At 42.5% G+C, this 15,177-nt stretch overlaps 1 protein-coding gene across 3 annotated transcripts in view; it reads left to right on the forward strand.

The window, feature by feature from the left end:
• The window catches only part of LOC122689905 (zinc finger protein 665-like), a 48,258-nt gene that overhangs the window by 2,724 nt on the left and 30,357 nt on the right, over positions 1–15,177 (forward strand). For 2 of the 3 annotated variants that reach the window (XR_006339943.1, XR_006339944.1), the window contains exons 2-5: positions 4,591–4,674; positions 6,330–6,456; positions 9,095–10,527; positions 12,257–12,339. Coding sequence is in view for 1 of the 3 variants with exons in the window: in XM_043896731.1 (XP_043752666.1) it covers positions 4,609–4,674; positions 6,330–6,456; positions 9,095–10,479 (1,578 nt within the window). In the remaining 2 variants the exon portion in view is untranslated. The remainder of the gene's footprint in view (positions 1–4,590; positions 4,675–6,329; positions 6,457–9,094; positions 10,528–12,256; positions 12,340–15,177) is intronic. The other variant, XM_043896731.1, reaches the window with a different exon arrangement.

Here is a 15,177-nt window from a genome sequence, read left to right on the forward strand (position 1 = left end):
AGGAGCCAGATGAGTGCTGAGTTGACTGGAGATGGATGATGAGGGGGTGAGATATTTGGGTGTGGCTTTCTCGTGGCTCAGCTGGTAAAGAATCCACCCGCTATGCGGGAGACCTGGGTTCAGTCCTTGGGTTGTGAAGCTCCCCTGAAGAAGGGAAAGGCTACCCACTCCAGTATTCTGGCCTGGAGAATTCCATGGACTATAGTCCTTGGGGTCGCAAAGAGTCAGACACGACTGAGTGACTTTCACTTCACTTCTCATAGAATGCATTCAAGATCTGGTTAAATTAGGCACGTGTAGATGACATTTGCAAAATTCCTTTCTAAAGGGCTTGTACATTTTTATAATTATTTGTATCAGAAGATAACTTCCATTTGCAGTCCCTGTTCAGCCAGGAGGCAATGATTTGACTCTGCTGGTTGTCGGTCACCCTCTTCCCTTTTCTTAGTGTGGGGTAAAAGGTCAGGGAGGTCAGAAGGAGGGCACGCAATGGCTGTCCCTACATGGTGCTGTTTGGTTGTGGCCACACTGTCCATTTTGCAGGATCTTAGTTCCCCACCAGGGATCGAACCCATACACCCTGCAGTGAAAGCGCTGAGTCCTCACACTGAACTGCCAAGGAATTACATCAAGGGTCCTGGAGCAAGTGTAGAACCATTGGAAAGGCAGTCTAAGGTCTGCCTAGAACACCTGCAGATGGGTTAATGGCTGGTTATGGGGCTGCGTCTTGGGGTGCTATTATCTTAGCTCAAGTTCCCTGGGACACAGATGCAGAGACTGAGATTTGCAGGTGTGGGTTTAATTGGGAAACTTAGGGTCACACTTGAGGAATGAAGTGGAATTAGGCCAAGCAAAAAGACATCCTGCAGTGTTGGAACCAAGGCCTGCGTTGGGCTCATTGTGAATTCATGAATTGCTGGGGTTGGTGGGACTTCGTCACAGGCGGGAGGTTCATCACGGAGTATCTGGGAAGTGTGTGGGGACCCCATGGGAGTTTGTTAGAGCATCTGATTCCAGAAGTAGATCAGTGGGGCCTTTCAAACAGCTTAACCAGCAGATGGTTTTCACAAGGGAGAATTTGCTGGGAGTGGGCCTGGAGGCAAAACACCAGAAGAGAGCCATGACGTAGGGAAAGACCTCTGAAGAATCAGAGGGCAGTGACGCGACAGCAAAACATCTGCAGCATAAAGGCTCCTCCTGGGGACCCTTTTTTTTTTTTTTTTAACTATAATTGATTTACGTTGTTGTGTTAACTTCAAGTGTTGTTATTGTCTAGTCTCTCAGTCATGTCCGACTCTTTGCAACCTCATGGACTGCCTGCCAGGCTCCTCTGTCCATGGGATTTTTCAGGCAAGAATACTGGAATGGGTTGCCGTTTCCTCCTGCAAGTGATCTTCCCCACCTAGGGGTCGAACCCATGTCTTCTGCAGGTCTCATTCATTGGCAGGCAGGTTCTGGACCTCTGAGCCACTAGAAATGCCCCAATTTCAAGTGTACAGCACAGTGACTCAGATATATATATAAATATATATGTGTTCTTTTTTAGATTCTTTTCCCTTATAGGTTATTACAAAATATTGAGTAGAGTTTCCTGTGTTATACAGTGGGTCCTTGTTGGTTATATTTTATGTATAGTAGTGAATAGTTTAATCCCAAACTCCTAATTTATTCCTACCCTCTCCTTTCCCCTTTGGTAGCCGTAAGTTTGTTTCCTGTGTGAGTGTATTTCTGTTTTGTAAATAAGCTCATCTGTGTCTTTCCTTCTTTAAGATACCACATATAAGCCGTATCATGCAATGTTTGTCTTTCTGTGTCTGGCTCACTCCCCTTAGTGTGATCACCACTAGGTGGGACTCCCATTGGAAAGACACAGTCTAACTTCCTCGCTGCCAGGGGAGTGGAGATTATTGTCTGCTGGTTACATGCTCCCCAGCCGCACTGACACTTTGTTTTTCAGAGTCACGGATGACCTCTTTGTTTAAAAAATTATTTCCTTGACATATAGTTACAATGTTGTGTTAGTTTCTGCCGTACAGCAAAGTGATTCAGCCCACTCAGGATCCTGGAGGGGGTTGCATGCCATCCTCCAGGGGATCTTCCGCACCCAGGGATCGAACCTGTGGCATCTTCTGCATCTCAGGCGGTTTCTTAACCATCTGAGGCAGAGGCTTCCTGGATGGCTCAGATAGTAAAGAATCTGCCTGCAATGCAGAAGACACAAGTTTGATCCCTGGGTCAGGAAGATCCCCTGGAGAAGGGAATGGCTATCCACTCCACTGTTCTTGCCTCAAAAATTCCATGGACAGAGGAGCCTGGCGGGCTACAGTCCGTAGGGTCGCAAAGAGTTGGACACAACTGAGCGACTTTAACACTTTCACATATATACATTCTTTTCATATTCTTTTCCATTATGGTTTAACATAGGATGTTAAATATAGTTGCCTGTGCTTTCTGTTTGTGGCTTATTTCACTTAGTATGATCATCTCTACGTCCATCCATGTTACTGCAAATGGTTTTGTTTCATCCTTTTTTATACCTGAGTGATATTCGTAAGTACCCCATCTTCTTTATTCATTCCTCTGTCGATGGACATTGAGGCTGCTTCCATGTCCTGTAGATTTATCTGAATATATGCTCAAGGGTGGGATTGCTGGGTCTGTGGTAGCTCTGTTTTTGGTGTTTTGAGGAACCTCCCCACTGTTTTCCACAGTGGCTTCACCAGTTTACCTTCCCAGCAGCACCTCGTTTCTAAGTCCAGTATTTAACTTCCTGGGCACATTTGCTTTTCCTGTCAGCCACAGGTACCACACCGGTCATCACTCCCTCTTCCTTGAGACCTTGGTTTTGAGGATGTCTCACTAACCTCTACAGACCTATCTGCCTATTTGTTTTGTTTTTTTCTCCCCTCCCTGTTCACTTCTTAGTTTCCTCTGATGAATTCCTGAACTCCCCGGTCTCTGAATATGGGAGCACCCCAAGACTTAGTCCATGAACCTCTTCTCTGTCTACGCCCGCTGACTTTCCTCATCATCTCACTAAATGGTTTTCAGTCCCACCTACTCGTCTCCCAGTTTATCCTGTCCATCCACACTTCTGCCCTAAACTGTCAGTCCTGCGTCCGGCTGTCTCCTCAACATCTCTCCTGGGATGACCAACAGGCATCTCCGCCTTAACTTGTCCAGAACTGGTCTTGACCGCCTCCAGTCCTATTCCCTCTGCCGCCCTCCTTAAGGTTGCTTAAGGGCAAGCCTGTACTTTCCAGGACTTAGGTGAATATATCAGCATGCTTTGAAATATGCACTCCATAATTTGTAAATGTTTTACTATATAAGGTAAAGAAGAGGTTAGATGTTTACTTAAAGTGAAAGAAGGAACACATAGCTTTCAAAATTCTCTTAAGTGATGGAAGAAGAATGTCTGGTCCTTCCTTTTTGGCTTCCCCACCCTTGCCTCTCTGGCCTCCTCTCCTGTCTCCCCCTCCCCTTCCCCTGCTCCAGACACACAGTCCTCTTTCCCCTTCCAGCCCTAAGTTTGCTACTGGCTCAGGGACCTTAAGGGAGTGTCCCTCGGCCTAGAACTCTCTGGCCCAGCAGATGCAGATGGCCTCCTCCCCCAGGTCTTTGTTCTGACGTCACCTTCTGAGTGCAGCCATCTCTGAGCTCCCTGCGCCCGTGCCAGCCCCACCCTCACCCCCACCTCTGTTCTTAAGGGCTGCTTGGCGTGTTTTTTTCTGCTCCTTCCCCTTCCGTGGCTGGTTGCTGGTGATAGCAGTTCACCCCGGGTCAGAGAGAGAGAGAACGTGGGGCCGTGCTGGGTGTGCCTCTGAGTGGTGCACAACCCAGGCTTCACGTTAGGTCCGTGAAGCATTTTGCATAGACAGGTTTTGTGCCCCTTTTCCCATCAGAGACTCTTCAGACAGTTGTGTGGGGCCTAGCTTCAGGAATGTTTGTTTGCATGCATGCTAAGTCACCTCAGTCGTGTCTGACTCTTTGAGACCCCATGGAGTGTAACCCACAGACTCCTCTGTCCATGGTATTTTCCAGGCAAGAATACTGGAGTGGGTTGCCATTTCCTTCTCCAGGAGATCTTTCCGACCCAGGGTCAAACCCCAGTCTCTTAAGTCTCCTGCATTGGCAGGCAGGTTCTTTACCACTCGTGCCACCTGGGAAGCCAGGAATGTGCACAGGCCACAGATGATTCCGATCTGGATCCTGCATTGAGCACCAGGGCTCTTAGCCTCCACTTCTGAGACTGAGATCAGGCCCTGGGGAAGGGAAGGGCGCTCTGCTCTGAGTGGGACTGGACCAGGGCCTGCTGTGTGACCTGAAGGGCATCATGGGGTCAGCTGAGGAGCCCCTGCTGCTGTGTGCATGAGGCCTCACCAGGAGGGGAGTGTGATCCAGGGAAAGTGTGGGAAAGTCCCGTATTGGACTCTGCGCCAGAATTGACTGTCCTGAGTCCCTCCTGAGACAGTGGGCACAGAGGACTGTCTGTTCCGCACATTGAGGGCTTCCCTGTGTGTGTGGTTGGGTCTCAGGAAGGGGGTGTGTTGGCTCTAAGCATTAAACAGCATGTTTTCCACTTTGAAGACTGACTTCCAAAGTCTCATGATGCCTGAGGAAAAAACCCAGACGAGGAGGAAGAGGAAAGAACAGGTAATGGCTCTTTCTCAGGTAAAGTTATATTCTCAGTTGATTCACCGCATGTCCTTCCTGAAATGCCCTTCTCAGGACTTGCTAATCACGTCTGACTCTGGAGTGTCCTGTCTGACTCCTGTACATGCACACTCACCTGGGGCCTTCCCTCAGGGCCTGTCATCTCCACTTAGATCCTCGTGACTCAGTGATGAATAAACTTGAAAAGGCTCCATTGTGGTCATAGAGAGACACTTCCTTTTTTTCAGTAAATTTAAGTGCGTATACATGTGTGCATGAGTGCACAGGTGTGCAAGCCCTTGGTTTTTACAAAATACATATCATTATGTCTATATAACTTCTATGGTATTGAGTTGTGAAATTATATATTTTTCAGTGTCTTAAAATTTTTCTATCCACTGACATTCATGAGTTAAATAAGAAGAGTAATTAATGTATTTCTGCACGTGTCTGTAATGACATTTTATGCAATTCTGGGTTGTTAGCCTTGAACTTGTTTCAAGTTTTCTCAAGAAACCCTCTGTCAGTGTACCTTTGGTAATTTTATATGACTTAAGTTTTTTACATTTACTTCTAGAACCTAAACACCTGGGTTTATATGCTTGCTCTACCGTCTTGAGCGGTTTGACCTGAAGCAGATTTCTTAGAATGTCTGTGACACAACTGTCGCTGCCTTCAGATGTATGGGACTAAATCTTTTTATTTTAAAAAATTTGTTTTTAATTATTTTATATTGGAGTATAGTTGAATAGCAGTGTTGTGTTAGCTTCAGGTATACAGCAAAGTGATTCAGTTATACATACACATGTCTATTCTTTTCCCATTTAGCATATTTCAGAGTATTCAGCAGAGTTGCTTATACTATGCAGTAGATCCTTGTTGTTTATCTGTTGTATACATAGTAGTGTATATACAAACCCAGTTCTGCCCCTGACCCCTGCCCACGCCACATTTTCCCTTTGGTAGCCGTAAGCCTGTTTTCTATGTCTGTGAGTCTGTTTCTGTTTTGTTTTTCATTTATTTATTTATTTATTTACTTGCTTATCTATTCATTTTGATATTTTAATTTTTTTGGAGGATAGTTGATATACAATTTTGTGTTAGTTTCGGGTGTGCAGAAAATTGAGTTATACATGCACAAATATCCTTTGTTTTTAGATTCTTTTCAGATCTTTTTAAATTTGCTATTATATTATTATACGAGTTAGTACACGCAAAGCATTTAGAGGAATACATAGCACCCGAGAAGTGTTCAAACACTTTTTGAGATCCCTGTTGCTGTCATCACAGTTTCTTTAAAGTCACTATAGACACTGTCATCTCTAAATATTTCATTGCTGCTCTAGTTCCTCTTAACATTGAATATTACTTGGTGTGTGGAACATACTGTCTCACATTTCTATACAGATAATCCTGTGTCAATTGTGTGTGTGTGTTTCGTTTATTGTCCACAAAAATAGGAAATACATACTGATTTAGAGGCTGTTATAACCTCTTGTGGAAAAGTATAATAAACCAAAATCAGAGACACATAACGTGCTCAAAAGCACCTTCAGTGAATCTGTAACCACACTTTAGTCAAAATCAATCCTTATACCTCTCTCCTTTTCTCATTTTGTGTGAAAAGAAGACTCTCCTGGTGGGCCCATTGGTGAAATGTGTTTTCGTTTCAGGGACGGTTGACATTCAGAGATGTGGCCATTGAATTCACTCCTGAGGAGTGGGAATGCTTGGATCCTGCTCAGAGGGCCTTGTACAGAGAAGTGATGGTGGAGACCCTCAGAAACCTGCTCTCTGTGGGTGAGGATCACTTCCCTCCAGAAGTTGGGGTCTGCCCATGGGTAGCTCTGCATTTTCCGTCCTGTGCCTCTTGGAGGGGCCTGCATGGCCTGACTGAGCTCAGAGCCCTGTTGACTCAGACTTGAAAAGCTTGCTAATGCAGCAGGACTTTGAACTTGTCCTTTCTTCATATGATCTTCCCATTTCATGGTCCAGGGTGATTCCAGAGCTCAAATATGCATCAAACCTTATAACAAATAGAAAATATCCAGTTCCCTCTTTCTTACCCCTGAGCTTTTGATTCAGAAATTCTTGGAAGAGAGTTAGGTGTCTACATATTATATACAATGCCCTATGCGTTCAAAATCAGGCAGCCAGTGGATGAATTTTTGGACTGTGGCGGGGGGAAGCTGTGTTGTGTGGCATGCAGGAACTTATGCCAACAATTCCCAACCAGGAATTGAACCCAGGCCCCAGGCATTGGGAGTTTAGACTCAACCACTGGACCACCAGGGAGATCCCATGTAATGGTTTTTTAGCTTTATTGAGGTATAGTCAAATAAAGTTATAGTATATTTAAACTGTACAACACAGTGACTTGATATACATGTACATTGTGAATGGATTTCCATGAAGTTAACACATAAATTACCTCACATGTGACTTTTATTTTTTGTTTTGGTGAGAACACTTAAGTTCTACTCTCTCAGTACATTTCAGTTTTATAGTATTAATACTATCCACTGTCATCGTCGTGTTACATGTGAAATCCTCAGAGCTTGTTCATCTTATGATGGAAGTTGTGAATCCTTTTATCAACCGCTCCCCATTTCTGTCACCCCCAGGCCCTGGCAGCAGTTATTCTAGTCTGTGTTTCTTGGCCTAGTTTCTTCCCTCTTCATCACACTCCCTATCTTTTCAATCTCTTCCTTTTGGCCCCATGTCCTACAGTTAAGAAAGGACAGTATCATACTACTTGCTAAGTCAGTTTCTCTTTTCTTCCCAGGTTAATGTTTTATGTGCCCATACGTATGTTTATCTTCCCGCAGATTGGCACATACAAACACTGCCCACATGCCCTACTTTGCTCCCTACTGGTGCTCCCCTTTGCACCAGTCTTCTTTTTTTTTTTTTAATTCTCTCTATTAATTTAAGTGTACTTGATTTACAATGTTGTGTTAATTTCTGCTGTTCAGCAGAGTGATTCTGTTATACAGCTATATGCATTCTTTTTCATGTTCTTTTCCGTTATGGTTTATCACTGTTTACTAATCTTCACTATGACCTATAGGTAATGATTTTTCAGGATGTATTTGACAGTATAACCGAGTCACATCACTTGTTAGTGTGGCAGAATGGCCATTCTAAGTGAATATGGTTTTATAAGTGGCATTCAGAGAATTATTTTATTTTTATAACATTTTATTAAATTCTTCCTCATTTCCACAGGGCAAATATGGTTTTCCAGTTCTAAAGTGCCATTTACTTATATTATTCACTAATTAAATTTGTTGTGGCTTATTTACCATTAGAGTACTATGCTTTAGCATTATTACTACACATTAAAAATATAGTAAACATATGTAATATGGGCTTCCCTGGTGGCTCAGATGGTAAAGAATCTGCTTGCAATGCAGGAGACCTGAGTTCAGTCCCTGAGTGGGGAAGATCCCCTGGAAAAGGGAACGGTTACCCACTCCAGTATTCTTGCCTGGAGAGAAGTAAGATTGTTACTGTGTAATATTGTGCTTTCTTCAAATATGAAGCAGCCATGTTTTCTGTGAAGTAATATGTGGATTTAGGTCATGATGCCAAAATACCCCCGTCAGGACCAACGTAAGTTTGCACGCTGAGGTTTTCAGCCATTGATTGTTTAAAGTAGGCCTCCCTAACATGTAATCACCTTTTTTTTTTTTTTCCAGTTTTTTAAATTGTGGTAGAAGTCACAGAACATAAACCATACTTATCTTAACCATGTTTAACTGTGCAGTTCAAGCTTCCCAGGTGGTGCTAGTGGTCAAGAACCGGGCTGCCAATGCAGAAGTAAGAGAGCTTTGATCTCTGGGTTGGGAAGATCCCCTGGAGGAGGGCATGGCAACACACACAGTATTCTTGCCTGGAAGATCCCATAGACAGAGGAGCCTGGTGGGTTATAGTCCACAGGGTCACAAAGAGTCAGACACGGCTGAAGTGACTTAGCATGCATGCACACAACTGTGCAGTTGCGTGGCACTGAGTACATTCACATCATTGTGTAACTCTCACCATCATCCATTGCCCCAATTTTTCACTTTCCTGAAGTGAAACTCTGTCCCCGTTAGACATTAAGTCCCCATTCCCCCTCTGCACACCTCCTGCCCCACACACACCCCGTCCCTGGCATCTTACCAGGGACTCTGTAACTGGAAAGTTTCTGACTCTAACTTTGACTCATTAAAGTAGAATCAAACAATATTTGTGTGCACCTCCTGTGTATACCCTTTTCTTTATCAAGGGACCTTATTCTGGTGTGTTCCCAAAAAGGAAAGATCATGGTTGCACTATTTCTTATCTGTCCAAAGCATGTAGTCCTTTTGGTATAGTACTATGTTCTTCCATATGAAATATTTCTTTCCCAGCTGTAATTAACAGGAGACATGTGATTCTGTTTGTCTTGCAGATACCTCTCCTAAACGTGTGATGAAGGGATCAGCACCAAAACAGAGCAGTCACACAGGAGGGATCCTGCAGACAGTGTTGTCAGAAAGACACAAAAGCCATGACACCAAGGACCACAGCTGCCGGAAAATCCAGAAAAACGTGTTCTCGCAGGAAAGTGATAAAAGTAATCAGAAGGGAGTACCTGCTACCCATCCAAAAAATCTCATTTGTCGAAGAGACGAAGGAAACAAGCCAATTGAAAGGCTGGCACTCAGCTTTCCATCCTATCTGACTGGACTGCCCGGCTTCCCAGCCGAAGGGCAGTTTTATGTGTATCATCAGGTTGAGAAGGCTGACGACACAGGAGCCTCCTTTTCAGTACTTCCAAGAATTGTTCCTACTGTCCAGATCAACGTTTCTAATGGATACGGGATCAGTTTCTGGCATTCTCCGTTACTCATACAAGACCAGAAAGCACATGTTCGGGAAGACCCTTACAGACGCGACCCGGATGACAAAGCAGTTCATGACAGCTCCCAGCGCCCCAGCCGTCAGGCGACCCATGGAGGGGTGAGGCCTCACACATGTAACGTGTGTGGCAAAGCCTTTCATCAGAGCTCACATCTCACTCGACATCAAAGAATCCACACAAGAGGGAAGCATCACAAGTGTGAAGAGTGTGGTAAGGGCTTCAGTTACAGTTCACACCTTGTACGCCACCGCAGAATCCATACCGGAGAGAGACCTTACCAGTGCAGCGAGTGCGACAAAGCCTTCAGTGTGCTTTCAAGTCTTATTTATCACCAGGTCGTCCACACTAGAGAGAAACCTTACAAATGTAATGAATGCGACAAAGTCTTCAGTCAGAGTTCAAGCCTTACCAATCATCGCAGAATCCATACCGGAGAGAAACCTTACAAATGTGATCAATGTGGCAAAGCCTTTAACCAGAGCTCGCATCTCACCAGACATCAGGTCATGCACACCGGAGAGAAGCCTTACAAGTGTGATGAGTGTGGCAAGGTCTTCACTCAGAACTCTAGCCTTGTAAGTCACCGGAGAATTCACACTGGGGAGAAACCCTACCAGTGTAACGAGTGTGGCAAAGCATTTGGTGTGTATTCGAGTCTGACTTATCATCAGGTAACCCACACTAGAGAGAAACCTTACAAATGTAATGAATGTGGCAAGGTCTTCAGTCAGAGTTCAAGCCTTCCCAGTCATCGCAGGATTCATACTGGAGAGAAACCGTACAAATGTGATCAGTGTGGCAAATCCTTTATTCACTGCTCAAACTTCAATAGACATAAGAAAATCCATACTGGAGAGAAACCTTACAAATGTGACGAATGTGGCAAGGTCTTCACTCAAAACTCAAGCCTCATGAGTCATCGGAGAATTCATGCTAGGGAGTGACCCGACCAATGTGATGAGTGTCACAAAGTGCTTGTTGTAAGTTCTACCATAAATTGACACCAGAGAGTCCATACTAAAGAGAAATTATATCAGTGTAACATACAGGACAGAGGACTTACACAGATTCATAGCTCACAAGACATCCAGAATCATATACCTTTGATGAAGCCACAAAAATGGAATGTGTGTATAAAAATCAAAACTAAAGAACACCTTGACATTCCTACTGGAGAGCAGCCTTACAAATGGAATGAATATGGGAAGGTTTCTAAAAGCATTCATGCCTTTGATGTCTTGAGAGTATTTAAACTAGGGAGAAACCAGACAGACTTACTGAGTGTGGAAAGGCCTTTCAGCAACAGTATCCCCTCAGAATTCACCAAAGAATTCATTAGTGGAAAGAAACCTTACAAACATAATGAATATTTTAAATTTCTTCATGACTTTTCATAACAGTCTGCCTCAGCATTCACGTGAGGAATGACTAAGTCTCAAATTTAATCTGAAGTATTGCAAACTGCAGAATAATTAAAATATGTTCAAACTTAGATAGGTCCTGAGGATATTATCCTATGGTTTCTTTTCTGAATCTCTTACAATGTAAAGTACAACGGTTTTACATTTCATGTTTAAAGCTATGACCAATTTTAAGCTAATATTTGTACAAGTGTGAAGTTTTGGTGGAGGTTCTTTCATATTTTTTTCCCTAGTATGGGAAATCAGTTGCTAGGTATCATTTTTCAAATTCTTTGTCTACCCGGTTTCCTTGGTACCTTGTCAGACTCAGTTGGAAGTACTTGTGTGGGGGCTGTTTCTGGGTTTTCTGTTTTGTTTCTTTGACCCGTATGTCTTACTCCACAGACATCACAGTCTTGATTACTTTTAACCATGTTAGAAGTCTTAAATGAGAGTGACTCCAAACAATTTATTCTTCTTCAGATGTTTTTGCTATTCTAGTTCTTTCCATGTAAGTTTTAGAAAAATCTTGTTTGTTTCTACAAAATATCTTGATAGAAAATGTCTATCAGTTTGCAGTCATTTGACATCATTTCTATGTTATGCCTTCCAATAAATGGCTGTTGTATGTCTATTTGTCTGTTCTTTGGTTTCTTTCACCAGCATTAAATAAATATCAGCATCAAAATCCTGTCAACACTTCGTTTAGCACATTTCTACTTTTACTTTTTGAATAATTGGACATGTTATTTTTAATTTGTCTCCATGTGTTAATTGCTACTATATAGAAATACAGTAGATTTTTGAATGTTGATCTTGTATCCTTAGAATTTACTAATCTCATTTACCCTAGAGATTTTTGTAGATTCTTTAGACTTGTGTATCTGTAATCATTTCAGTAGTTTCCTAGTGCAGCTTGCCGACAAAAATTCAGTTATCAAGAAGAAAAGGGAATTTATTTGAGCCAAACTACTTATAATCCAGGAAGTAGACTCTCAAAAAGCTCTGACAACTGTTCCAACTGTTAAAGAGTTCGAGGTACAGTCACAAACATTTTTGAGACAAAGGATTGTACGTCAAAATGACACATTTTTTTAAATTGTTTTAACATTTTATTTTTGACTGCTCTATATTTTCATTGCTGCACAAAGGCTTTTCTCTAGTTGCAGGCTTCTCATTGTGGTGGCTTCTCTTGTTGTGGAGCACAGGCTGTAGGGTATGTGGGCTCCGGTAGTTGTGGCTTAGTTACCCTGCGGTATGTGGGACCTTCCCGGACTAGGGATTGAAGCCGTGTCCTTTGCATTGGCAGGTGGATTCTTAACCTCTGGACCACCAGGGAAGCCCAGACCTACTGATATTTTACATGAAGTTCATCAAGGATACATGGTCCAGGTAAGTACATTCAAAGTGAACAGCAGGTCACCAGGACCTCCTATAGCATTGGGAAAAGACACCATTCTTTTAAGAAGTTAAATTGCTAGCTCCAAAAGAAAGGGAAACTATTAGACCTTTTCTGTTGGTTGGGCAGGCACGGCCATCCCAGAGGAACTGTGGTTCATGTGTAACACAGGTGCACACTGCACATTAGGGAGAGAGGGAGGAGGCCTAAACAGAATTTAATGTTTAAATTTTTTCTTGTCTTAAAGTACACATTTTATTTCATCAGGCTGTAAGAAATTACCACAGACTAAGTGGATTAAAACAAGGTGTCTTCCAGTTCAGGTCAGAAGTCTAAAATGAGTATCTTAACAGAACTGAGAGAAATTTGTTTCCTTGCTGTTTCCAAGTTCTAGGGACTGCGTACATGCTTTGCCACTTCAAAATAAGCCAGGTACCATCCTTTTTTTTTTTTTTTTTAATTGCTTTTGGCCTCACTGTGTGGCATCTGGGATCTTAGTTCCCCAACCATGGATTGAACCCGTGCTCTCTGCAGAGGAAGTAAGGAGTCTCAACCACTGAACCTCCAGGGAATTCATATATATATATATATATATATATATATATATATAAAACATATATATGTTACACAAGGTTGAATATATCGTTCATTGTTGAAACTCCTTTAAATTTTTTTGTATCCTCAAATCTAGTGATCACAAATAAGGGTATATTATAATCTTTGTGTATGATTTCTCCCACTTTTTTATTCTTCTGCTTTGTTCCCTTGGATCTTTGCCTAAAGAAAAATCCATATAAATGAAAAGGCCATACACCCCCACCCTGTTTGTGTATGTTAGTTGCTCATGTCTGACTCTTTGCGGCCCCATGGACTGTAGCTCGCCAGGTTCCTCTATTCATGGGATTTTACAGGCAAGAATACTGGAGAGGGTTGGGATTCCCTTCTTCAGGGGATCTTCCCAACCCAGGGATCGAACCCCAGTCTTATGCTTTGCAGGCAGATCTCTTCACCATCTGAGCCCCAACACTGCTCCTCTGCTATTCTAGAAATAGTAAAGATTCCACCATAGATATATTTCCTCAGTGGAGGACAGGAGGAACAATGCTGGGTTGTTTCAAGGTTCACATGAAATGGTAACTATTAAGCATTTGGAACACTGCCTGGCACAAAGTAGGAGTTCAGTGATCACAGTTGTTTAGTAACTAAGCAGTGTCTGACTCTTTTGCAACCCTGTGGATTGTAGCCCACCAGGCTCCTCTGTCCATGAGATTTCCCAGGCAAGAATACTGGAGTGGGTTGCCATTTCCTTCTCCAGGGGATCTTCCTGACCCAGGGATGGAACCCTCAACTCCTGCATTGGTGGGTGCGTTCTTTACCACTGAGCCACCAGGGAAGCCCGATAGAGGACATGGGAGTTCAAACTGACTCCTGTCTTCCCTCAAACTTACTGAGATACCATTTAACAAAATATTTCAGCCTCTAAATATCCCAACATCCAACTGATATTTTTATTCCTTTTAATATTTGGCCGCACCACGTCTTAACTGTGCACACAGTGTCTTCTTCAGTCTTTGTTGTGGGATTTTTAGTTGTGGGATGTGGGATCTAGTTCCCTGAGCAGGGGTTGAACCTGGGCCCCTGCACTGGGAGCACAGAGTCTTACCCACTGGACCACCAGGGTAGTCTCTCCAGTTGGTATTTTCGCTTGTTAATTTCCATCTTAAAAATATTCTACAATGAGATACCACCTCATATCCATTCAGATGACTTATTATCTAAAAAACAAAAACCAGAAAATATTAATAACAAGTGTTAGCAAGGATGTAGTAAAACTAAACCTTAATCACTGATGGTTGGAATGTGAAATGGTACAACTAATATGGAAATCTCATGGCAGTTCCTCAAAAAATTAAACACAGAATTAACATATAATCCAAAAATTCTGCTACTGGGTATATACCCCAAAGAACTAAAAGAAGACTCAGAAAGAAATTTGTACAAGCATATTCACAGCAACATTATTTACTGTAGCCAAGAGGTGGACACAACCAAGTGTCCATTGGCACCAAAGGAAACCCAATGTGGTCAACAGTAAAATATTGTGTATGTGTGCTCAGTCATGTCCAGCTCTTTGCAGCCCAGTGGATTGTGACCCTCCAGGCTCCTCTGTCCATTGGATTTCCCAGGCAAAAATACTAGAGTGGGTTACCATTCCCTTTTCCAGGGGATCTTCCTGACCCAGGGAAAAACCTGCCCTTCAGTGCAGTGTCTGACACCCTATTCCCCCATCCAGATCCATCCTAGGTATGTGAATCAAAACCGAAGGCTCTTTCTTTCCATAAACTCTTCTCATATTTCACTGCCTCCTGAATTGTAGGGAAATTTTTGTTAGATTGAAATACAATACTCAGAGAAACTTTATATTATCTTCAAATAATCACAGGCCACATTTTACACAACAGATTCCTTATCTCTGTGAAGTCTTACATTGAAACAGCTCATGAAAACAAAATTAATGACATTTTACTTAGTAAATAACTGGTTCAATGTCTTCAATATATTTTATTTTTTGTGTATGTTACTTAGACTCATTTTTTTTTTTTTTTGCTTAATTTTTTATATTGGAGTATAGTTGATTTACAATGTGTTAGTTTCAGGTGTACATCAAAGTAACTCAGTTATACATACACATATGTCCATTCTTTTTCAGATTCTTTTCCCATAGAGCTTATTACAGAACACTGAGTTCCCTGTGTTATACCATAGGTCCTTGTTGATTATCTGTTTCATATATAGTAGTGTGTATATGTTAATCCCAAACTCTTAATTTA

The sequence above is a fragment of the Cervus elaphus genome, chromosome 4 (assembly GCF_910594005.1).
Source record: "Cervus elaphus chromosome 4, mCerEla1.1, whole genome shotgun sequence".
NCBI lineage: Eukaryota > Metazoa > Chordata > Mammalia > Artiodactyla > Cervidae > Cervus > Cervus elaphus.